Source organism: Urocitellus parryii, chromosome 10 (assembly GCF_045843805.1).
Source record: "Urocitellus parryii isolate mUroPar1 chromosome 10, mUroPar1.hap1, whole genome shotgun sequence".
In the NCBI taxonomy this organism is placed as follows: Eukaryota; Metazoa; Chordata; class Mammalia; order Rodentia; family Sciuridae; genus Urocitellus; species Urocitellus parryii.
Genome location: NC_135540.1, coordinates 19,027,506 through 19,052,684, shown reverse-complemented (window position 1 = coordinate 19,052,684; position 25,179 = coordinate 19,027,506). Strand labels below are relative to the sequence as shown.

The 25,179-nt window shown below is 36.5% G+C and overlaps 1 protein-coding gene across 4 annotated transcripts in view; it reads right to left on the bottom strand.

The window, feature by feature from the left end:
• Nucleotides 1–7,446: 7,446 nt before the first annotated feature.
• Gab1 (GRB2 associated binding protein 1) overlaps nt 7,447–25,179 on the bottom strand; it is a 119,484-nt gene continuing 101,751 nt past the window's right edge. For 2 of the 4 annotated variants that reach the window (XM_077803413.1, XM_026392725.2), the window contains 5 exons: nt 22,353–22,442; nt 20,622–20,715; nt 19,539–19,662; nt 14,395–14,517; nt 7,447–11,810 (listed from right to left, as the gene is read on the bottom strand). In XM_077803413.1, coding sequence (XP_077659539.1) covers nt 11,652–11,810; nt 14,395–14,517; nt 19,539–19,662; nt 20,622–20,715; nt 22,353–22,442 — 590 coding nt within the window. In that variant the 3' untranslated portion in view covers nt 7,447–11,651. The remainder of the gene's footprint in view (nt 11,811–14,394; nt 14,518–19,538; nt 19,663–20,621; nt 20,716–22,352; nt 22,443–25,179) is intronic. The other 2 variants (XM_077803414.1, XM_026392726.2) reach the window with 1 other exon arrangement.

Here is a 25,179-nt window from a genome sequence, read left to right as displayed (position 1 = left end):
GGCAGACCATTTGACTTCAAAAAACTTTTACAATTGTAATTCCATGAAATAAATAAATGTATAGTCAAAAACATTTATTCCATTGGTCTAACTTTCCATGGAAATTCCATTTTATGCACAAGAGGGCGCTGTCCACCAAGGAACAACCTGTTCATAGCAGCTGGAAATGCACAAATACAATCTCCCGGGGGAAACCAAAAACTTGTCCTCAGGTTGTAATATCAAGTACAACCTAATCTCGAAAATCTCCTTAATATATATGAATTTGCTTATTAGTGCAAAAAATATCTTTAGAAGGACGCATACATGGGCATGGGAAGACTTTTGCTGTACAATTTTTTTTAACCATAGGATTTTATTATTTATTACAAACATGATGTGGAAAAAGTACCTTATAAGGAAAATTATTTTGTGATCCTATTTAGACTAATGTGTGAGATTTAGAACATGGATGTTGAAAATGTAGGCAAAATATAAACTGATTACTAAAATATATTTTCAATAATGATTGCCAATTCATATTAGCTAGTTTTTGTTCTATTTTTATGGGCAGTTTATTTGTTTTGACAGAGGACTGAAACCTGTGGTGCTGTACCTCTGAGCTACATACAGCCCCAGTCCTTTTTTATTTGTTTTTTCTCTTTTTATAATTTTATTATTTTTTATTTATATATGACATCAGAGTGCATTACAATTCTTATTACATATATAGAGCACAATTTTTCTTATCTTTGGTTGTATACAAAGCATATTCACACCAATTCATGCTTTTTATTTTTTATTTTAAGGCAGGGTCTCGATAAATTGCTGAGGTTAGCCTTGAACCTGTGATCCTTCTGTCTCAGCTTCCCGAGCCACTGGGATCACAGGCATGCGCCACCGTGCCTGGCTGCACATCCTCTTTTAAATGTATTCCTAAGTGCATGATTTTTTGATTCTATCATAATAATCTTTTTCAAAATTTCATGTTTAAATTGTGAATATATGAAAACAATTCATTTTTGCATCTCCTCTCGCTCCCAACAATTTTTTATCTGGAGATTTGTTTAGCTCTTCTGCATGCACATCATGTCATCTGTGAATAACATGAAGTTATTCATGTTTTATTTTGTCTAGTTCCTAATACTTTTCATTAGCCAGGTCCTTCCACACAACATTGAATAGAAATGCCAAGAGTGGGCACATTTGTCCTGTTTCTGGTCTTCAAGATAAAGTTGTCATATAAGTTTTGCTGATGAAATTTTAAGAATATATATTATTTTTTCCCTTCATTTCATGCTGCTGTTTTGTTTTTTTAAATCATGAACAGATGTTGATGTTTTCTGCATTAATTGGGGTGGGATGGGAGTTTCTGCATCAGATGGGATAATCATATAATTCTCATTTGTTTTATTAATATGGACCTTATGTTCCTGATATATTTATCAGGATTACTTATTCTCCATGTATGTATCCATATTGAATATTATCACTGAGTATTTAAGATATTTGAATAACTATCATGCAGAATATGAAAATTCAGATGCTTAACACCTAGGAAAATATCTATTATAGCAGTTAATTAAAAAAGCAAACTAAAACTGCACATTCAAGTAAAGATAGGGAAGTAACAAAGTTTGCTTCTGACTCATCCAAATTTTCTTTAATTACACAGTTTTACAACATGAGAGCAGGAAGTTTCAAATGCAAAAGGTTTGGTGTGTGTCCATTTTCAACAAACTTAAGACATATTAGTAATTTTAAACATAAAGGCTTTTTTTTTTTTTTTTGGTACTGGGGCACTTGACCACCGAGCCACATCCCCAGCCCTATTTTGTATTTTATTTAGAGACAGGGTCTTGCTGAGTTGCTTAGTGCCTCGATTTTGCTGGGGCTGGCTTTGAACTTGCTATCCTCCTGCCTCAGCCTACTGAGCTGCTGGGATTATAGGTGTGTGCCACTGCACCTGGCTATAAAGTAATTTAATAAAGATAATTAAGAGTTTACAGTGACTGGCAACTATGAAAGTTCTTTAGGAATGATTGTTAGAACAATGTCACAGGACTGGAACAATCAGGAGTCTGGATGAGACAACCACTGGTTGAATCCATGGCACCATCAGGGTACAGGGGCTGCCACTGCAGCTGTTGGCTCCAAGCATATGACCACCTCAACCATGGACCAAAGATCAGGAATCCATTGCTTCATCTACTAAATGCAAACTGCTAGATTTGGCAATAGCAATGCCTCACAGAGTTCTGTCTGTCTGTCTCCACTGAACTAATTTTCTGAGTTTAAGTGAATCCAACTGGTAGAAAGTCAATGGCATGCAGAGCCCTTGCTGCAAGGAAGTCCAGGAAACGTAGCTTTTTAAGAGGACATTCTAGAAAGAGGTTGGACCAGCTGTTAAGCAGGTCAGTCTTCCACAGATCCTTTATTTCCTTTTTGATGGCTAATAAGCATTCATTAATTGAATTTTTAGTTTGACACAATGATAAATATGATGATTATGAAGAATTTTCTGTTTTCCCTGCCTGATCTGTTCCTTGCTCCTCTGCCTTGTCACATGCTCTGGAGGCTGAGCTCTATGTATGACATCTCCTGGGTTTCCAGGTTCTCCGGCTGCTGGGTGGTTTTAGGCAATGGTAAGTCACAAGAGGAACCTGGTTCCCTCCCTGGTGGTCTCCCATGGTAGTGGTTGTGTCCTCCTACTGAAGACCAAGGTGTTTCTTGGTGGACCTTCTCCCCCCAGATATAGCTCTTATTGGGTTTCAATGACAGCTCCTTCCACCAGCTCCCTTAGTGGTAATGCCTCCTTCACGTTGCTAGCCACTTCCTGTTGTTCAGGGTTTTTTACTGCCCCTTGCTGGTTCCCTTGGCTTTAACTATGTAATAGTCCATTTAACTCTCTTCAATGACCTCTTTGAGTTTGCCACCTTTCCCTGCCAGGAATGTGAGTGCTATGCTATGGGATAAGACACAGTTTTAATTTTAAAGTGCATACAATACATCCAGGTGGATGAAATACAAACATAGTCATCTGTTATGGGCTTGAATTGAACCCCCTGCCTGTTCATGTGGAAGTCTTACTCCCAGCATCTCAGAATTGTCTTTGGATGTAAAATGTTAAGATCTAATTAAGGTTAACTAAGTCATATGGGTTGGCCCTCATCTAATATGGTATCTTATAAGAACAGAGACACCAGGGCTGCACACAAAGAGAAAAAGACCAAGTGAAGATACAGTGAGAAGATGTCATCTATAATCAAGACCCAGGCCTCAGAAGAAGCCAAACCTGCTGCCTAACACCTTGACCTTGGACCTGTAGCCTCCAGAACTGGGAAAAACCAATACCTGTTATGTAAGTCGCCCTGTCTGTGTTACTTTGTGTTGGCAGCCCTAGAGGATGAACACTCCCCCACAAAAGCCAAATATAAAAGAGTATGTAGTAAGTCACCAACTTTGTAACTTTGGTTCATGGAACCGAGAGAAATTCTTGTGGATTTTAAAATTGAAGGTTGAAGAAAATAACATATATCTACCTTACTGTATTAGGAGGATTAAGAATATATACAAGAGTCTCAAGAACTGTTGAATAGCTTTGTAATTTACAAGGACACACAGCTGGACTCAATCTGGGTGTAGAACTGTCTCTTGACTTCTTGTGGCCTACTCTTTCCATGCTTTGGATTGTTTTCTGACTTTCTGAAGTTCTTAATGCTCAATCCACTTGAGTTACACTTGGTTCCCAAGGCCCTCCACCTTTGGCCTCATCTCTTGACTCTTAACGCTGCCTACAGGATAGTTAACATGAGATGGTTGGCCCCAATGAACCTTACTTACTGGTATTTATGACCTTGTGAGTTTCCTCACACAACCAATCTCCAACCCATTAAAGTATAGCTCAGATGACAGCAGGGGACCTCCAAGGCTAGGTCATAAAAGGTCATTACTGTCTCTGCTTGGTTTCTTAGATCACAAGCTTTAGGCAAAACTAGTCCCCATGTCAAGGGGATACCGAAGCAGCTCTGTGAAGAAACCCTAAGAGAAAAGGAGACACCTACCAACAGGAAGTACCAACTTGCCAGTCATGAGAGAAAACCACTATGGAGCTGATCCTTCAACCCTAGATAACAGTCTTAAGACAGTCTCAGCTGATTTGATGGTAGTTTCATTAGAGACTAAGCCAGAACTTCTGAATTCTGATCACACAAGTTGTGAGAATCGATGATGTTTTTAAAGTCACTACATTTTGGTGACTTAGAATGCATTAGATAATACAATAGTCATAACTCTCCACTAATACACAATGCCAACACACAGGTCTCCATATTGTCTTTGTCTTTTTACTTCTGTCTTCTCACAAAACAACTAACAATTAGACAAACAGCAAGCCTTCTTTGAGTCTTAAAGCATCCAACATTTAGCTCAGTTTCACGTCATGAAACATGTCTTATTATAACATTTTGACTGTCTTTCCTTTGGTAACTTCAGTGTTGGAAACAGAATTGTTTACTTACTGTCCTGTATCATCTGTCATTTTACACGTATTAATTTGTAAATACAAATGTGATTTAGATTTCTTGTGTTTTCCACAGCACCTGGCCTGTGCCACACAGGTACCAGTACTTTAGCAAAATGATTGGGATTTTTAATTGTCCACTATCCAGTAGGAAAAAAAAATAGGACAAAAGTTATTATTTGGAATCTAGGAGTTAATCACCAAAAATGACCATGAGTAATAACATCCTCTATAAAGAAACATAGAAATATATCTCAGAAACTTAATTTTCCATAGTTGAGCATTTATCTTACTCAAAAATTTTATGTAGCTGGGCACGGTGGTGCATACCTGTAATCCCAGCAATTTAGGAGGCTAAGGCAGGAAGATTGCAAGTTTGAGGCCAGCCTGGGCAATGTACCATGATCCTGTCCTTTTTAAAAAAGAGGAATAGAGATGCAGATCAGTGGTGGAATGATTGCCTAGTATGCATATGGTGCAGGGTTCAATCACCAAAACCACCCCCCCAACCAAAAAAAAAAAAAAAAAAAAGAGAGAGAGAGAGAGAAAGAAAGAAAGACAAAATTACTCCTTTGAGGATTGGAATAAACAACTTTCAGGCTCAATGATTTTGCAAAGTTGATTAAAAATAGTTTTAGAGGTATGTAGGGTGTTGTTTTATGTACAGAAAGGAAATTTAAGTTAGAGATAACTAAATATATATGCATTAGGGTTATAGCTTGTGACAACTACAATCCAGTGCTTCCAATTAACTTTTGTCCTAACTGAATCCTTGACCCTACTCAGCCAGAACCCAATCATCTTTGCATTCTTATCATTCTGGTTTTCCTCACTGGAGATGACAATTTAACAATTCCTAGAAGACAGTAAATTAAGGCCAGAGTGGAAACATGGCTGTCAGTATATGACTTTGGAAATTAATTCATCGAGTATTATAGAAGAGAAAAATATTTTGGAGCAAAGACTGCCAATATATTTCAAATTAAACTTTAAAATCATTGCTGGGTATTAAGAAGCACTCAGTTTAATTCATCAGTTGTCATATGTAGTTCATTGTTGGAAACAGAATCATGTATTTGCTGTTCTGTATCATTTGACATATTAAACAAATACATATCTATTTTATATGGAGAGAGAAAGAGGAAGAGAGAGAGGAAGAGGGAGGGAGGGAAGAAAAGAAAGAAAGATGAAAGAGAAAGGGAGAAGAAGAGACAGGCAGATGAGTTTCATGTTAAGGAAGACTTGAAGATAATTAGGTCTGGCAAGTCTGAAATTTACAGAGTAGGTCGGAGACTAGAAACTCAGGCAAAATTAAAGTTGTAGTTTTTTTGTTGTTTAGTTTGGTTTGGATCCCAGGGCCTTGCACATGCTAGGCAGGTGCTCTAACAATGAGTTAACATCTCCCATTCTAATGTGCGGTCTTAAGGCAGAACTCCTTCTTTGGGAAGCTCCCAATTCTGCTCTGAAAGCCTTCAACTGACTAGGTGAGGCACACCCATGTTAGGCTTTACTTAAAATCAATTGATTATAAACATGAATCACATCTACAAACACCTTCACAGCCACATCTCAGTTTTTGACCACACATGGATGCTATAGCTTAGCTGGTTGGCAGAAAATTAACCACCACTATCCATATTTGACAAAGTAAACTTTGGGGGGATATTTGATTTTAAAAATTTCCATACTATATATGTCATATAGAGAGAGTATTCTAGATGTTCTGGGCACTACATGGATCAAAAAATTAGGAGGAGACATGCTGATCTAAGAGTTAATCACCGAAAATAACTAGGAGTAATAACATCCTGTCTAATAAAGTGCAGAAATACATCTTAGAAACTTCATTTTCTATAGGCAATTGTTTATTTTCTTAAAAAATTTTATGTAGCTGGGTGCAGTGGCACACACCCATAATGCCAGCTATTTGGGAGATGAAGGTAGAAGGATCCCACGTTCTGGGTTAGCCTTAGCAACTTGTCAAGACCCTGTTTCAAAATAAGAAACAGGTACTGAGGATGTAGGTCCATGGTACAGTGCCCAGGGTTCAATCTCCAGTACTGGGGGAAAAATTAATGTAATACTAAAGCAGGGACTGTAACCAATCACAAAATAATCAAATGTCTCCGTCTGCTGACCTAGCTTTTAAAAGTATTACAACATTCTCAGAGTTGCCAAGTTATTCTGTACAAAACTGAAATTCAAAAAGCATTTCTCTATCAGAGGATATAGCTTTTTTTTTTTTTCACAAAGAAGTTACATGTAAATTCCCAGACGTTTCACTCATGTATAAGATGACAGAAAAACAGATAAAGCAAGGATGACCTCAAAGAAGACAACCTCACTTCCCCCAAAGTGATTTAAAGCTGCAAAATGCTGGGCTGAGCAGACCCAAGGACTGACTTGTCCCAATTCCTGGGATTTTATAAAGTGCTAGGGATGTTTGGAGACTCTCATAGAAATAAACATTATCACTGCGCAAATCATATTTTATGTATAAGATGCAGCTTCTCATGGTTAAGGCTGCATACAGACCCTTATTTATTTGGTCTTTTACTCTATAAAATGCTATCGGCACTGGCTGGAGGAAGGGATAATGGCATATTAATGTGTCTTAGAAGAGTTTCCTATTTAGAGCAGGTCATATTTTAGCATGACTTAGTGAAATCTCTGTGCAGAAAATGTGTGACCCTAAAGACATGGGTCTAATAAGTTCAATTAATAGCAGAACTGAGGTTCTGATCCAGGCACCTCTACAGAAGGGTTGGAATCCATCCTTATTAAAATATTTGCAAATACACATGTATATGTCCTTAGTTCACAATCTCAGTATCCAAATCATCTATTTAAAGGTCCTGAAACCAAACTGTTTGAAAATTTTTATTTGGGTAGCATAAAATATCTACAATTGGATCTTTACAAAAGAAGATGTGCAAAAGGGGAGAAGTAAATTTATACATAAGATTTTGCTGCTGAAATGTGGGAAGACATCAATAATCAACTTAGGTTCCAGAACTCATGCAGAACGGTCAGAACTTTGTCTTCCTTAGGTAAAGGAAGTAGAAACTATGTTAATCCCCTGGTGAATTAGTTTATAGAAACTCAGAGATTATACTGAACCTAAACAAAAATAAATCTATGGGAAGGGAAGACAGACTAAATTATTTCAAATCATAATAGTACATAAACATATTTAGAAAGACTGAAAACAATTATCTCAATAATATGACATTGGTTTTCAAGTCCATGATGCCATCGATACTCATTTACACTGTGGCATTTCATCTCATGGTTCAGTATTTAAAAATCACATAAAAATTTACGCATAACATCAAGTGTGACTGTAAGTAACTGTTATCCTGGGATATATGTCTCTTTCTTGCTCTGTAAATCCAGATGATTTGGCCACATATACAACCCTGTCACTGACCTGACTACTCGACAGCAGAGGGCGAGACCTACCAGAATGATCCACAGACAGGGGCACCTCACTGTAAAGCCTCAAAAATTTTGCAGTCATTCACACTTGGAGTGGACCAAAGGAAGGAGACATGAAGAGTTTTCGAGAAAACAGAGAATTACAATCAGAATCTATGGCACAGTAAACAAGCATATAGTAGTTAACATTTTAACAAAATATTTAAAAGTATTGTTTTCTCTGTAGGGGGAAAGCAGACAACTCTCCAGTAGTAGAAAAAGAAAAACCAACACTGATATTCAATTTCCAGTTTAAATACACTTGTGAACAGGAAGATTGTGAACCCCATTAATATAAAAACTCCAGAAGAAATTATGACCTTAATGTACAACAGCATTTCTATATCAAATTAAACTTAGTATCTGATTAAACACACCCATAGTACCTTTATGGAATTCTCTAAAATGCTCACAGTAAAAAATGTATAAACTAGAGTGTAGATTAAAACATCTTATATAGCTTGAGTGATACCTGCTGTGGGTTAAATAGCTTCAATTTTTAAAGTATGAGTTTTGACTTTTGAAAGCAGAACTGTGTTTTGGCATTCAAACCTATATAAGATCTTACAATTTTGTCTTGGGTATGGTGGCACATACCTATAATCCCAGCAACTTAGAAACTTAGTCTCTGTCTCAAAATAAAAATAAAAATGTCTGGGGATGTGGTCTGGTGGTAAAGCACCTCCAGGTTCAATCCCCAGTATCAATAAATAAATAAAATTTAAAAAAACTTAAAATTTTGTCAAATAAGGAATACAAGATATGAAACATCAAATGTGGGGGAAAGATTTCTGATCTCTAACATCACATGGGTAATGAGTGGTTTTCATCCCATGCCTCCCTGAAATCTAGCTTCTTGGAGGTGATTTACGGGTGAGTTAAAAGGATATCATTCAATTTAGTTTAAGTGCATATTTAAAAACTTACTAAAACCACACATCCTAACACATACCTTATTTTACCACACTGGAGACTGCTTATGTGTTAACTTCTACTACCAAGATAATTTATATCTTTATATAGTCTTTGGAAGATAATTTCAGCTATCTCTAATTAAAGACTCCTCCAGAGATGTGTGTTTGGACTGTTATTATAAGCACTTATATTCGTGTTTTATTGATAGCACTCAAACCGCTAAGATTTCCTCCACCATAACTCCACATTTGTGTTATTCAGAAATCTTGTTTTTCATAGTAATGAACTAACAAGTTAACATAAGCAGAAACTTGAAAAACATTTATACAGATAAAATCGACCTTGGGGGGCTGTATGTATTGAAATAATACATTAAAAATTTCAAAATATTCTAGTCCTGAAAAATGTTTGAAAAACAATGTTCTATAAAGAAACCATCTTTTAATTTAATTTGTTAATACAGAATTTAATGTGATTTAGTTTTTTAAAGCAAACTACCTTTATAATAACATTTCAATTCTCTTTATTTTTTTGGTGCTGTAGATTGAACCAGGGCCTCACAAATGCTAATGAGTACATGATCTACCATTGAGCTACATCCCCCAGACCCTCCATTCTTCAGCATAATGGTAAGTATTCTAAAAAACAGAGTGTTGTAGAGCTACAAAAAGTGAGTAACTTGTAAAAAAGTTGAGAAACTACACTGAAAACATTCATAATGGCTTTGGACCCTCCATATAGGCAGTTTTAAGGAAATATTTTTATTTCTGAATTAATCATATATTTGTTTTGGGTTTTAAACTTCAAAATATGTTCCTCCTCCAGGTAAAATGTCAATGGTGTACCTTTACACATCAACTGTATTGTGTGTTTTGACAGTTTAGGCATATTTCAAAGATTTTAGATTTTTATTTTGTGGTTTTATTATAAAACAGCTTGCACACCAAAATCAAACAGATCTTTTTTTATTTAAAAATCCACCTCAAAATTCAGTTCTGGGTTTTAGTTTTTGTTTAAAATAAAGCAAACATTTAAAAGCATCACATGTTACTAGTCTATAATTCATCTTGTAATTAGCACATAGTTTGTGGACTGGGAAAGTTAACCCAGCACATGGATCAGGCACAGTACTAGGGCCAAAGGGCCAGAAATCAGGGCACATCTGTGTACTCAGGCAACAGTGAGAGGTCTGAATGGAGTGGGTTGTGCCTCAGTGGTGGGCACCCCATTTCAATGCCCCCCCCCCAAAGCTGTAAGTCTGAAATCAATACATAAGAGACTGTCCGTGACTTAGGTAATAAAAAAGAACCCCAAACAACTATATCTGCTTTCTAAAGTGTGTTGCAAAGCCAAGAAAGATGAATGTAACTGTAGTCTCACTACAGTTTGTGGTCTTGACATCTGTGACACAGGACCATGTTATAGGTGAGACAGAATTATGCCATTCCTCTGGTGGTTTTGGAAATCTGGTTGGAAGGGGTCCGTGGGTAGAGGACTTCACATTACAGCAAGGCTCTGATATTTCACGAACAGGGGCAGTGAAGAAAATCACAGTACAAAATCCTAAATTCTTTTACTGGAAAAACAACAGGTACTACATGAGAATCACTAATATAACATCTATTTTTTTAAAAAATGAAGATATAAAACATTAATTGCATAGGAATTTAAATATAAGGCCAAGAAGAATATTAAGTAAAGTAAAATCATAGAAAGGGCACTATGGTGTCAAAAGATAGAATTTCATTCTTAAGAGTAATAAATCTCAATTACTGTCTAATTAAGAATCACAGTATGTTGCTATTACTAACAGTGAATGTCAACTGTTTCCTTAACTCCACACTGGAAACCAATATTAGGATGAAGAACAACACAACTAAATCTCATTGTCTAAACCTGATCAGTGTATTAGCACTTCAGTGCCCGGTACGTACCTGATTAGTTATATTATCTACCTTTTGCAAGTAATGCTCAATACATGTTAACAAGCGTAAGAGCATGTCATCACTGCACGCTGTCAATGATTTTCAGGGTTACTTGATAGTGTAATGTATATTCAGTCTTTCAAAGGTCCAAGATTCCACCCGGCAGAATCTTCACTCAATGAACCAAAAACACTGTCATTAACAAAATACAACAAAGTCCCTCCATTAAAAACTAAATGTACATGAACCAGAGAACTAGGTCCTGACACCAATATATACATTATCCTCAGCATACTGAAAGGCAGTGGAGGACTTGGTAGTTCAAGCTAATGGTTACCACCTGTAATGTCAGGTAGAAAGCTAATTTGGGATCCTACTTCTCATTTTCACGTTGTTAGACTGTAGTTTCAACAGCAATTTCCAGATCTAAAAGTAGCTTAGTTAACTTAGTATTGTTATAGAGAGTAGTGTGAGAAAAAAAAACAGGAATTCCTAAAGGAATTCCACTAAGGTTCATCGAGAAGACCCAAACCAATGTTTTAAATGAAAAAGTGCATAAATACAGTAATACTACAAATGTGTTAACTACGGGACCAATGTTTCTCTGGGAGCTAAATGAGACTATTTTTCCACATTATTTACATGTTACAAATTGTTCAGATACCACAAAGCACCATTTCCAATCCCAACTGCTTGATTATGTGTGACAGGTCCCTTGACTTCAACTCTGTTCACTCGAGGATCTAGTTAGCATAGAAGTGTCACGTCCTCTTCAAACAGGATTTCTCTCTACATTTGGTTCTCTTTTGTTCAGAAATGGCAAGGTGATATGTTCATTTCACACCCTTGGTTGGTGTTTCTGATTCCGTGGACTGTCTTCCATCCGTCCAGGCCTCCCGGGTACTCTTCAGAGCCAGGGTCTTCTGCTGGTCAACCACGACATAATCCACTCTCTCATCCGCCACACTGCTTCCTGAGCCACTGCTCTTTTGCTAAAATGCAAAGAAAAAACAAAAATTGTACATTAAAAAAGTGGGACTGAGTGAAATTCAGTCTTAAAATGGACATACAGGCACTATGGATATTCTTGAAATTCTATTGGCTCACAAAGAAATACCATTAACTACCTCAGTTTAACAATGCTTCTATAATTTTAAATTTTCTCTTTAATTTAAAATTATAGAAGAATTCACACTAACACCCCCATCAGAGATGTTATTCATAGGAAACAGGGACAGAAAATACCTAGTTCATTTTTTTTAAATTTTTTATTTGTTCTTTTTAGTTATACATGACAGTAAAATGTACTTTGCCGTATCATAGTTCATCTTAACGTATGCAGATTGATTCTCCCTTTAACTTGACTTTTTTTTTTTGAAATCCAGTGTTTACTTTCAGAGTTAAGAAATGTGTGGGTTTTTTGTTTGTTTTGCTTCATTGTTGATTTTTGCAAAGCAATAGTTCAAGAACAATCAATTACATGGGCTGATGCTCTTTGACTCTCCAAATCCAGCCTGACACTAGATAACTTAAATGTGATTATTAATGCATTGCTGGGCTCACTAGAAAGAAAATAGCTAATTATAAGAAAAATGGAGGGAGAGGTTAAGGCATGGAAAGAAACCTTGTCTTCAGGATGGATGTCAATCTAGCAGAGTCACCAGGAGGCTGGGGGAAGGAGGTCATGCTGAACCTAAGGCTATCCTGTTAAGCTGTGGTCCCCGAAGGGAATGAACTATAGTAGTAGCAGATCCTGGTTCCTAGCAAAAGGTAATACAAATCTTATCTGGAGGAAATTTAGGTTCTCAGGATTTGCAATTAGATAATATACAAACACACAAGCCAAAAAGAATGAGTTAGCAGCTGGGCGCAGTTGCGCATGCCTGTAATCCCAGCAGCTCAGGAGGCTGAGGCAAGAGGATTGAGAGTTCAAAGTCAGCCTCAGCAATTTAACAAGGCCCTAAGCAACTCAGTGGGGCCCTGTCTCTAAATAAAATAAAAAAAGGACTGGGGATATGATCAGTGGTTAAGTGCCCCTGGGTTTAATCCCTAGTACCAAAAAAAAAAAAAAAAAGTTAGCAGAAACAATAAACACAAATTTAAACCTCCAAGGACTTCAGACTATCAAAGTTACTGCATCGACAGCATAAAACATGTACGTATAAAATGTTTAAAGGAACTAAAGCATAAATATAAAAGGAATAAAACAAATAAGAAATCCGAAGTTGTTAAAATCAGCAAACTGTACTTTAGAAATGAAATATAAAATAATTGAAAAAAACTAAACAAATAGGAAGAATAGAGAATTAGTGAACTCGGTGAAAGATGTAAAGAAACATCTTTAAGCACAGAGAGATGACAAGCAGAAATTATAAAAGAATGGTAAGAGATCCAGAAAATACAGACATCCTAACATGTCTAATCAGAAATGTCAGAGGAGAGAATAAACAGTAAAAAGAATGACTGACATTTTTCCAGAGTTGAGAAAAAATTGCAAACCCAGAAAATGAAATAGCAGCACAACTTCTACTAAGCAGGACAAATAAAAAGCAATTCATGTCTAGACTTTGTTGGGAAACTGCAAAATGACACAAACAGAGGAAAGAGCTTAAAATCAGCCAGACAGAAAGGATAGGTGACCTGCATAGGAATGGCCATCGGACTACAACATACTTTCCAACACAAGGGACAGAAGCAAGGTGAAGGGGGAACAGTGTCTTCTACGTGGTGGTGAGAAAGTTACTGTCAGTCAAGAGCTGTCTACTGAACCTGTCTTGTTTTCCAAGATAAAGCAAAATCAAGACATCACATAAAACAAACAAACAAAAAGTGGAAAGGATTTACCACCCTCAGAGCTCCACTAAAGAAACTTCTAAAGACTACATTTCAGAAGGAAGAAAAATAATTACAAGAAGGAGAGTCTAAGATACAAAAAGAGTGATAGACAAAGAAGTTGGTAAGCAGGTAGGAAGATGTAAGCCAATGCTGTTTACAAAATGGATTCCTACTAATACTACTAATCGTGGGCTTAACAAAAGAAAAAAATTGAAATTTTGGACAGAAAGAACACATGATTTGAGATAACTTTCTAAAAAAGAATGAAGATATTGTTTACCTTAAGAATCTGTTAAGCAATCATTTCAGTGATAAAAACAGAAAATGTCTAACCGCCATACCATCAGAAAGAAGAAAGTTACTTTATCAGTCTCCATAATTTTTTCTTTCTTTCTTTGTTATTTTGAGGGGGGGCGGAATACTAGGGATTGAACCCAGGGGTGCTCCACCACTGAGCCACATTCCCCCCCCCCCCCTTTTATTCTTTGAGACAAGGTCTCTCTAAGTTTCTGAGCTAGTCTTAAACTTGTGATCCTCCTGATCCAGCCTCCTGGGTCTCTGGATTTCAGGCGTGTGCCACTGTGCCTGACTCAGACTCCACCATTTTGTTGCAGTTTTCAAAAGTGCATTAAGTAATAGACTTCATTAAATTTAAATTAAACATAATAAAGGTTTCCCCAAGGAGACAATGCTGGTTTAAAGTGCATGCTAACTACATTTGTGGAATGAGGTTTCACTCACCTTCCGCGGTGGTGTGGACTTCCCAGAATCTAAATCTAGATCAAGGTACTCCACCTGCTTGTCTCCTTTGGGCTTGATCATAGGACTGCTTCCTCCATCAAGGCTATTACTGCCAAAAAGATTCTGAAAGTGAACCACAACAACACCAGCCGTCAAACATTCATGAAATACACCATTCATCCTTTTTCATTTGAGTTGGGGGCCTTAAAACTCCTGGGCTCAAGAGATCCTCCTGCCTCAGCCTCCTGAGTAGCTAGGAATACACATGTGAGCCACCACCACTGATACATACCATTCACCTTGTACTTGCTTTTCAAAAGAACAAGGCTAGAAAAAATGTCTGCTTAGAAAATTAAATAAACTCTTAGAATTGAATGAAAATAAATAATATTTTAAATATATTAAAACTTAGAGGAAGTCAAAAGTAGTTTCAGAAGTTAAATTTGGTTAAACTTAGACTGGGGAAATCAAATCACAGCTGGCCATAAAAGTTCAATCTGAACATTATTAACATTATATTGTACTCAATTTCATTTTTATAGCAGAGGCTCCTTATACCCACTGCTTTCAAATTAAATTTAAAAGAAAGCTTCTATGGTTAATTTAAAGGCTTTCAAGCAAAAACATTAGTTTTGAGTTAAATATATTATCTCAAGGTTATAGATAATGATTCCAAAGTCTATTTTATTTAATCATCTGGATTTCTTTTAACCAATTAATTTCCTGTCTTTTCTTAGTTTGATCTCTTCCTTTCTAAAAGGAAGTGTACAATAGGACTACTCTCTAGAGTAAAATAAAGAAAATAGGAAGATAGAGGATAGCAATAAACAAGAACCAAAAAGCCAGAGGCTTGAGAAAAATAAAAATGGATCAGGTTAGCAGGAACTCGAACCAATGCTAAATAGGAGGAGGGCGAAATGCCCTTATGTCCCTACGTCCACTCTCTTTTGTATCCTAAGTGTGCGCCAAAGTGACTTGCCACCATGCACACTGCAGTTCCCCCATCTAGAAATGCTGCCTCACAAGGAAGACCGCATGCTCATCAGGGACTTGTGCATGAATCTGGTTCCGTTGACTCTTTGAGTTGCTGTTTCACCCCTGTCTCCCATGACCCACAGTTAAAGTAGAGAGAGTTGTGTTTAAAGGAAAGAACATTTGCTAGAAAAATACTCAGTTTATTCCCTCGTGTGGTAGTGGGGCTGCTGACAGGCAGTATAAATCCTTTTATAAATTAGAAAAAGGTGCTCCTTTCTCTGAAGTGACACACTCTGTGCCAGGGCCCACAGCCTGATGAGGGGCCCCACATGGCCTGGATTTCATGAGGTGGGGTGTAAGAGTGAAGCAAGCAACTGCACAGGTGAATGCAATAACCCTATTTAAAGAAAAATAATTTTAAATCAAATTTCTCAACAACTACAAATAAAATATTGAAATTAACATGTAGGGTTGAAAAATATAAGAAAATTTTGCTCAAGCTGAAATGCTAAAGACAGTACCCCCCATTTTACTAATTCATGAAGAAGCTGAAATCAGTGTCATTTTTTCCCCCTGCCTAAGGCCATATTTTACTCTCACAACCAATTAGCTGGGAGGGTAAGCAATATTCCATGTTCAAAGGTGATGGATAACAACCCACATCCCATGTTTCCCTGCCTGGAAACGCCTAGAAGTGTTCACAGTGTTATAAAGATATAAAGGGAATCCATAAATTCATATGACCTGCTCATTTAACCCTAATAAGTTGTCCCCAAAGAGAACTTCTCAGAACTGCTAGTTAAGTTTTATGTCTAGTGACTACTAAAACTGGAAATGTTTAAGTATTGTTAAAATCTGTGTGTCGATGAGGAAGTCTATTTGTTCTTGATCCGGTTTCAACAGGGAACAGCCTCCCTCTGTGTTCTAGCCTTTCACCCACTGTGTTTCCAAAATAGTTTTTTGAGGAACTGTGAAAATTGTGGGAATTATCGTGTTCTGTAAATTAAATAACAAAACAGTAATGCTAGATTTTTCTAAAATTCTTCAAAAAACATGTAAGATCATTTAGGATATGTATGTTGTTATTATGTAACAATTTATGTCTTTAGTAATAGTGTACCATCACTTAAATTTCAGGTATTAAATTAAGGGTTCAAATGTTTGACATTGATCTTCATACAAATTAGTGGACAGCATCACCAATTCACTGTTTCACTGCCTATGACAGACATAATCTCCTAGGAAATGAGCTGTAAAATGTCAATTTCAAGAATTTGGTCTTCATTGTATGAATAAACCAGAAATGGTCTGATCCTGTCTCAACTGAGAACTTTAAGGTTAGTTTATTACTGACTTCATCAGCATGCATTAGATCCAGTGAACTTCCATGGTGTTTCATGAGTACACTAACTTCCCAATATTTTCTAAGGAAGAGTTACATGTACTACAAGGAGGCCTTGTAGTTGGCGCTCATGGCTCAGTTGACTTTTCTACTGCACATGGTAGACAGATACTTCCACCTAGGTCATTTTTGGTCATTTCTAACACTTATGACCAAAGTTCTTCAGCAATCCATCAGTGATTATTTAGACATCCCTCCTGGCAAATAAATGTGGTTTTCTAGTTTAATGTCATAGGTACAAAAATACATATTTTTACTTCCTTTGACTTCTGACTATAATGGTCTTTTTTCCGGTCTTTTACCTTCACCTATGACAAATTCTACTTTCAGACTTTTACATTGTCTTCCTAAGATTTTTATGGTTACTTACTATTTTGAGCAAAAGTATAAAAATCTCATCTAGCTCAGAAAATACTCTAATTATTAGAAAAAAAAATTGGTTCAACTACCTAAAGATGAAAGTTGGTGACAGTATCTACTCTGATGAAGTATTACTGATTCTCTTACTTGAGTCTATTCACTATAGTGAGGAAACAATTTAAATTAATAAAAAAAGATAGAACAACTACTCAACAAGTAAAAAAAAAAAAATTGAATCCAAAAACTAAGAGTCAGTAAAAATTTTTCTGCCTTGAGTAATCTCTAAAATCATTATTGGTCTAATTAGTTACAGTCAAATTCAATGTTGACTTAAATATTATAAATTATTTTTGAATATTTCATAAATTTGTTAATTTTTAAAGTTAACCAGTATAGCACCAAATCGAGCTTTCCATATCATTTCATTATGATCGCTGACATACGTGTCTGAGGGACCTTATTCGCTTAAAGTCTATGCAGAATGAAAGACAAATTTATTGACTGAACTGAGCTTACAACAAAGAAAGAAAATAAGACCTCTAAAATGTGACTCAAAAATTTGAAATTCAATATTTGCTTATCCTGTTGTTCTTCAACTGCTCTCCCTTCTCCCATGATGGGGCCTTTTTTTTTTTTTTTTTTTGGTACCAGGGATTGAACTCGGGGGTACTTGACCACTGAGCCACATCCCCAGCCCTATTTGTATTTTATTTAGAGACAGAGTCTCGCTGAGTTGCTTAGCGCCTCATTGTTGCTGAGGCTGGCTTTGAACTCACGATCTTCCTATCTCAGCCTCCCAAGCCGCTGGGATTACAGGTGTGTGCCACCTTGCACAGCTCCACGATGGAACTTTTATGTGAGTCCAATGTCCCTTTGAAAAAAGGCTGTTTCCCAGACCCTTTTGTGTCTGAAAATGGCCATAGTTCTGATTTCTGGTTTGTCTGTGGCTATTTTTAGGAACCTTTTTTATGAGCTGCTGGATTGAACCCTTTGCTCCTGCTCCCTTTGCCCCCCATCCTACCCTGCAGTCTGCTGGCCGGAACATGACCTTACTCCATGAGCATGTGAGCTACATGCAGAGGGCACTTCCTTGCAGAGCTAAAGAGGCCGGAATCCCAAAAGATTCTAGAGCTGACAGCTCTCAGCCCTGGCAGCTCTCAACTGACTCTCTGGATTTTTGCATGAGGAAGAAAGAAACTTCTTTCTTAAGTCACTGTTAAACAGGTTAGTAGATACTAAATAGATCTAGTAGATACTCTATATAATAAGATACAATAAGAGAATAAGCAAAAGATAATTATTTTTAAAAATTAAAATTGGTTTTTATTCTGAAACATCTGAAGTATTTTTTTAGATTTCTGAGAAACAAAACATTTGCTGCTATGATAAAGTTCTCATGCCTTGTGGCAATACAGCCAACCTTAAAAGTATTATGTTTATAACAGGTCTTCTTTAATCTTTAAGCCCAAGGGTATATTCTCGAAAGATTATCAAGAATCTCCCGTATAAGACCTTCTCACCACAAGAATGTCATTACTTGGGCCTGGAGAAAGACTTTATCGACTACTTCCAGTATATTTTTCTGAAGAGTATCAAAAACCGAGCACATCTTAAATGAAGTACTTCTAGAAAACTGCTATAGATGGATCAGGAAATGCACCCCCAAAAGCCCATACGTTAAAGGCTTGGTCCTTATTGTAGTCCTACTGGAATGTGGTGGAACTTTGAAGAGGCAGGGCTTAGAGGGCTTAGTGATGCATAGAGAAGTACAAGACTTTCATATAAATATTAAAAAATTTAAGAATTCCTATTTTTTTAAAGAAAACCTTCCTCTATGTATACATATAATACAGACACATGTTCCTAAGTTTGTAAAATGATTCTTATGATTTATTTGTATTTAAATAAAACTCAACTAAGTAACCCCCCCTAAGAAACTACTATATTTCTTGAGGTCTTCATGGGTATGCCTTTGAAGGGATTGAGATCCTGGTCTCCCTTCTTGTTCTCTCTTGTTTTCTGGCCATGAGGTGAGTGTTTGGCTCTGCCACTTGCTCTTGCCAAGATGTACTACAAAAGGCCAAAGAAACAGAGCCAACTAATCCTGGACTGCAACCTTTAAAACTGTGACCTCAAATGAACTTTTTCTCTTTATAAGTTCATTAGTTTAAAAGTATTTGTTATAGTAATAGAAAGCTGATTTAACAGAAACTTTTGTTTTTCAATGATTTACAGTTATATTAAATTTTGACTCTTTACTGGTTTTAGATTTTATCCAAGTTGTCTTTGGTTGTGTTCCCTTAAGTACTGGAAGAAAGAGACATGAGGGTAAAGTTTACAGACTGAAGGAAAATTAGAACAAAACACTGCTTAGGAAAGGAGAGGATCAGGCAAAGAGTTTACATACTGGATCTTCGCTGGACAGGTTGGGGTTCATGGGCACATAATTCTCCTCGCTGTCATGTGAGTCACTGCTTGACGTTGTGCTGTGCACTGAATCCGGCCGTGGGGACAAGGGAAACCTAGAGGAGCTAATCACAGAAATTATCATCATATATGTAAACCTTGATGAAAACTTCTGAAATCGCTCCCCCAAATAAAAATGAAGGCGTGCATGCCTTCTGAAATATTCATTTACATTGATTGTACACATTAATTACAACAGAATTTATTACACACATTAAAATGCAACTAACACAGATGTATTATAAAAGGAGATTTGGACGTCAAATTATATTGTGTAATACAAACAAAAGATAAGTTATTACTAGTGATGTGTAGAGAAGTAAAAACTTTCATATCAATATAAAAAGATTTAAGAATTCCTATTTTCTAAAAAAACTTCCTCTAGGTATACATATAACACAAATGCACGTTCCTAAGTTTGTAAAATTATTCTCTTTTCCCCATATGTATATGTAAATAAATCTCCATTAAGTAATCCCCTAAGAAACTACTATATTTTCCAGATCAGTAGTTCTCAGATATTTTTGGTCCCATGAATCCTTGATACTCTTAAAAATATTAAGAACCTCAACTTAATATGAATTATTCTACTGATATTTATCATATCAGAAATGAAAATAGAAATATTTTTAAAATACAAGAGTACACAAATGCACATTAACTGTCACAATGATATCATGACATATCATGAGAACTCACATGATCTGGAAAGTTCCACTGCACACAAAGAATGGAAAAGGCAAATGACATCTTGGTATCTTAATGAAAATAGTTTTGATACACAGAGTCCTCAAAAGATCTAGATAAATTTCTTAATAATGAAAATTCTAGATAGTATGTTTTACAATGTATTTTTTTAATATATATTTTTTAGTTGTAGATGGGCACAATACCTTTATTTTACTTAGTTGTTTTTAATGTGGTGCTGAGGATTGAATCCAGTGCCTCACACATGCTAGGGCAAGTGCTTTACTACTGAGCCACCAACCCCAGCCCTTACACTATGTATTTATAAAGTACTTACTCTCGAGCAAAACTCCTTGTGATGGGAGATCTAACTGGGGCTTGTAATTCTTCCCATTCTGGCAAAGGTTTTATTTCTAAAGGTGCAGGCTTGGCTGAAAAGAAAGGGAGAAGGGAGGAATTGGGTGTATAGAACTTTGGGAAGCAAACAAGATCCTCTGCATCTCAATTTTTATATAATAGAATATACCCGAGACCAGCTAGCTTCACACATGAAACAAAGTTCATGGATATTACATGATGTGACACAGCTCAATGCTTAGAAAAAATATGTTTCATGATTGTTTTAAGCTCCATCATGCATGTTGCTTCTTAATTTAATGTTTTGTGAGTGTAATCTAAATGTGAACAAGAAAAAGTAATGTGACCCAATTCCTTTATAGTTGCTTGATTTATACTTTTCATTATTTCATTCACTCATTCTTTTACTAATTTCATCCTCAATATAGAAATGTAATCATCTACATAAAAATGTTACTATTCTTCAATACTGAAGCATCAGTTACACAACTAAGCAGGTAAAATGATGCATAGAGAGTATTAAAACCAAAAATTTAGTAAAAATCCAGAACAAAATTTTGCTAAAACCAAAAGGATTAATTATCAAATCATTTAAATCAATTCACACACCATCTGGAAACAAAACAGAGTAAATTGTATCTTTGGACTCAAATTCTGCTTTAAGGCCATAATTATTTTAAACAATCACTCCAAACTTTTAGCTTAATTTAACCAATGAATCCTTTACCAAATTAAGTAAAATTAAGTAATGTTTATTTTTAGCTTTATTTATTAGAAGCCTTTACTTATTTACCTCATTATTGCAGTAAACAGTTATTTGAACTAATTTGTACCAGAGTTTTTGGCCCTTTCCTTAAAGTCAAGACTGAAATGTTTTTTCAGAAAGGTACAGAGTAAGCAGAAAAATGAAAATACCATTTTTAAATATTAATTATATTATAGAAAACTGCTCAGATGCATTGAATAAATATCTCAATCATGTTTCATCTTGCCACTTTCAAAAAAAACGTTCACTTTGCCATGTTTCCTTAGTCTTTATTGATGTATGTGAAATTTTAATCAATTAGGTTACAGTTACCATCAAACTACAAAATAGGTAGTCATTTCAAAAGACTATATAGACTCCCTGGGGCCCATAGGTATTTTTATTAACTCAAATATAATGCAGGTTGATTTACTAAATTTGAGTTAAAACAGTTTTGCTTGTCTACATTAGACATGTACAGAATTAAGCTGACTGAATGTATTTTATAATTTTTAGTATTTTATTCTTTTGATACCCAAAGGCTAATGGTAATTTATCTAAGTAACAGCATAATTAAATACCTGGGAATAAAATGTGTGTGTGTGTGTGTGTGTGTGTGTGTGTGTGTGTGTGTGTAAGATAACTGGAAATCACAAGCAGTTCACAAGCTTAAAGAAAACAATGTTTCATTGCGTAAAACATTAAAAGAATAAGACAAGACTGAATATCACATATTATCTGATATCTAACATGCTGCTGTTAATGGCTAAGTAGAATCAGTACATTATGAAAAGCATTCACTTTAGAAATAACATGCTTTGGGAAGCTTTATTTGCAACAGCAGTAGTATTTAAGGATCCTCTTTTGTTTGCCTTTTTAAGAAAACAAAACAAAACAAAAAAACACAAAACATGAAATAATAAAATTCCCAGCGCCCCAGAGAGCATGCGGTGCTAAAGTACATACCCTTTCTTCTTGTAGCAAAGTCACCTATGGTTTGTGAATCAGTTCGCTCTAAACCATGGGGTTTGGGTCTTAAAATTTTAGGACTTTGACCTAATTGGTAGAAAGAAGACTCTCTTAATATAATGTTATTTTTAAACTGGAAAAAAGGGTTCTGTTAAAAAAAAAAAAAAAAAAAGGGCAGCAGAGCCCTATGCAGAAATGTTGTATCTCCAAGGCATAAATTGTTTGTGGAAAATATTCCAACCTTGCTACACATCATTCATGCTCAGCACAAGGGGAAGGAGGAAGGCCCATGCGACAAGGTAAGGAGTCAAGGGTTATAAGGGGTGGCAGTATTTTAGTGGGAAACCAGCCGGGTTGGTTATCGCTATTTAAGGGGAGTGAGGAAAAACACATGCCCTGTTAGTTTTTCTTCTAACATGACTTAGAAAACTGGATCCAATAAAACATGACGAAATCCCTCAGTGAGATGTATGAAGTTTGGTGTTCATGAGAAAGTATGAAGGCCTGCTTCCCTACGATACTACTTTTTTCATTTGGTACAGAAGGTTTAAAACCCAAATCTGACTATTCCTGCACCTCCTGACTAGGACCTTGTACCGAAGCAGGTGGCCACTACAATATTTGCTAACCTAAGACCAACATTGATCTGTGTCCCTTGGATACATAGTAACTGCCCAGTGACTTCATCTTCTAAGGAGGAGATGTTTACATTCTGGCACTGGTGATTGTCCAGCTTCAGCACAATGTACTGGAAAGCAGAAATGCAGTTGCCATCATTTTCCTGTCATTTTCTCTGTCACCTATAAGAATTGCCAAAAAACCTTGTGAAAAGTACCCTGTTCACAGCTGTTGGTTTCACACCTTTCCCCATTAGAAGTCTGGATGCCAGAGTCGCAAAATCATGGGATCAGTAATTTAAGTCACCCTGTTCTCAGTGGTACCAAATTTCATTTATTCTTAGAATTTACAAAGTTGAGGTGACATCTACCAGATGGTAAGTTAGAATTTGCTGGTCAGAGGCTGATATGTAGCACCTCATCTATTGAAATCAAAAAGTTTCTTAAGATACGATTCAGGTGATGGCTGGGAATGCAGCTCAGTGGTAGAGCTCTTGCCTGGCATGCATATAAGGTCCTGGGTTCAATCCCAGTACCTCAAAAGATTCAGGCTAAAATGACAGTTCTTTACCCATTTTCTAAGTTAAATAATTAACACATTGAGTTTATTCAGAAATGAGGCAGGTGTAGTTTACAATGTGAGTAATCATATTTTGGGCAAGATATACTCCCTAACCCCTCATGTTATCCAGGGCCTACAAAATGATAAGACATTTTTTCTAAAAGATGTCTGCTCTTTAAACTCCCAACAGCACGCTGCCCTTCAAAAAGAGCAAGAGGCAGAAGGTAAGTTTAGGAAAAAACGTGATTTCCCTGGAGAACCAAAGAGGTTAAGTGACCTGCTCAGGTCACAGCAGGCTCCTGCCAGCCTGCCACCTCCTAGGGAGGTGTTCTTGTACTGTGACCACAACTGCCTTCACCTCTGTCCCTTTTAAAGATACAGAGAGTTATCAGAGGTATATGAAAAATAACCAGGAGCCTCGTTTAAAACCTATGCTTAGGAGAAGAAAAACAAGAGAGCCTTAGGAAACAGAGGGGAGTTTGAACACCTGTCAACTCTCCAGTTCAGCCGGGGATCTTCTAGCACCCCAGACTGCAAAGTCACAAGCTAGGCAACTCAACTAGAGAAAAGCAGAGACGTGCTCATCACACACTTGTATGTAAGCTGACGTTACTTGGAATATGTGGATATGGCTCTGGGTGCTACACGTCCTTGAATGTCTCAGTTGACATGGATGATGTGATATTTAATAATTACAAAGTAACTTTAGAATTACTTTTGGTTTGCTGATGTCTACCCACTAGCTGTCCTCACTCCTCCTCTTCCAAAAAAAAAAAAAACCCATTTTCCTCAGTTTCTCAGCCTCCTCCTGATTTCCTTTGCTGTGGTTATCTCCCAGTGGTCACTGTGCCATTTCTCAACTTAGCACTCTTGGCGTCCTATCTGTGTGTGTGGTTAAATAATCAAGGTCGAATGACTGCTGTGTCTATCTGTGGTTTCCCACATTTTCTTTAGTCCATGTATCAGCTGCCTGTCAAGTCACGCCCAACTGTCCTTTCTCCTCCAAACCATGCCACTTTTCACCTCCAACAGCACTAGCAATGGCATCCTTTCTTGGATCCTTAGATGTAAAATCTCAGGGCTGTATTTTGAGAGTCCATCTGTATTTGGTCTTAAAATGCTGAAGATCTGCCAATATGTCAAACTTTTATTTTGGAACTGGGGGGTTGAACCCAGGGGTGGTTACTCCCTAAGCCACATCCCCAGCCCTTTTTGTTTTTTTGTTTGGAGAAAGGGTCTCACTAAGTTGCTGAGGCTGGCTTTGAAGTTGCAATCCTCCTGTCTCAGCATCCCGAGCCGCTGGGATTACAGGTGTGTGCCATCATGCTGGGCCAATGTATCAACTTTTAAAATGAGAAGCACAAAATGGTAACTAATAGAGGTCAGTGAGAACGTTACCTAAGCTTGGATGAACACTGGCCTGATGGCTGTGATTGAGAATTATCAGAGGTCTATGAGAAATCATCTGGAGCCTCTTTTAAAACTTACACTTAGGGGAAGAAAAACAAGGCAGGAACAAGCCTACTATTTGTAAAGGAAGAGAAAGTAATGTTAATAGATTAAAAAAAAAAAGACAATGCCTATCTTGCAATGGTCTTCTCCAACAAGGAGAAAGATCTTCAAACTGAAAAGAACAGAAGAAACC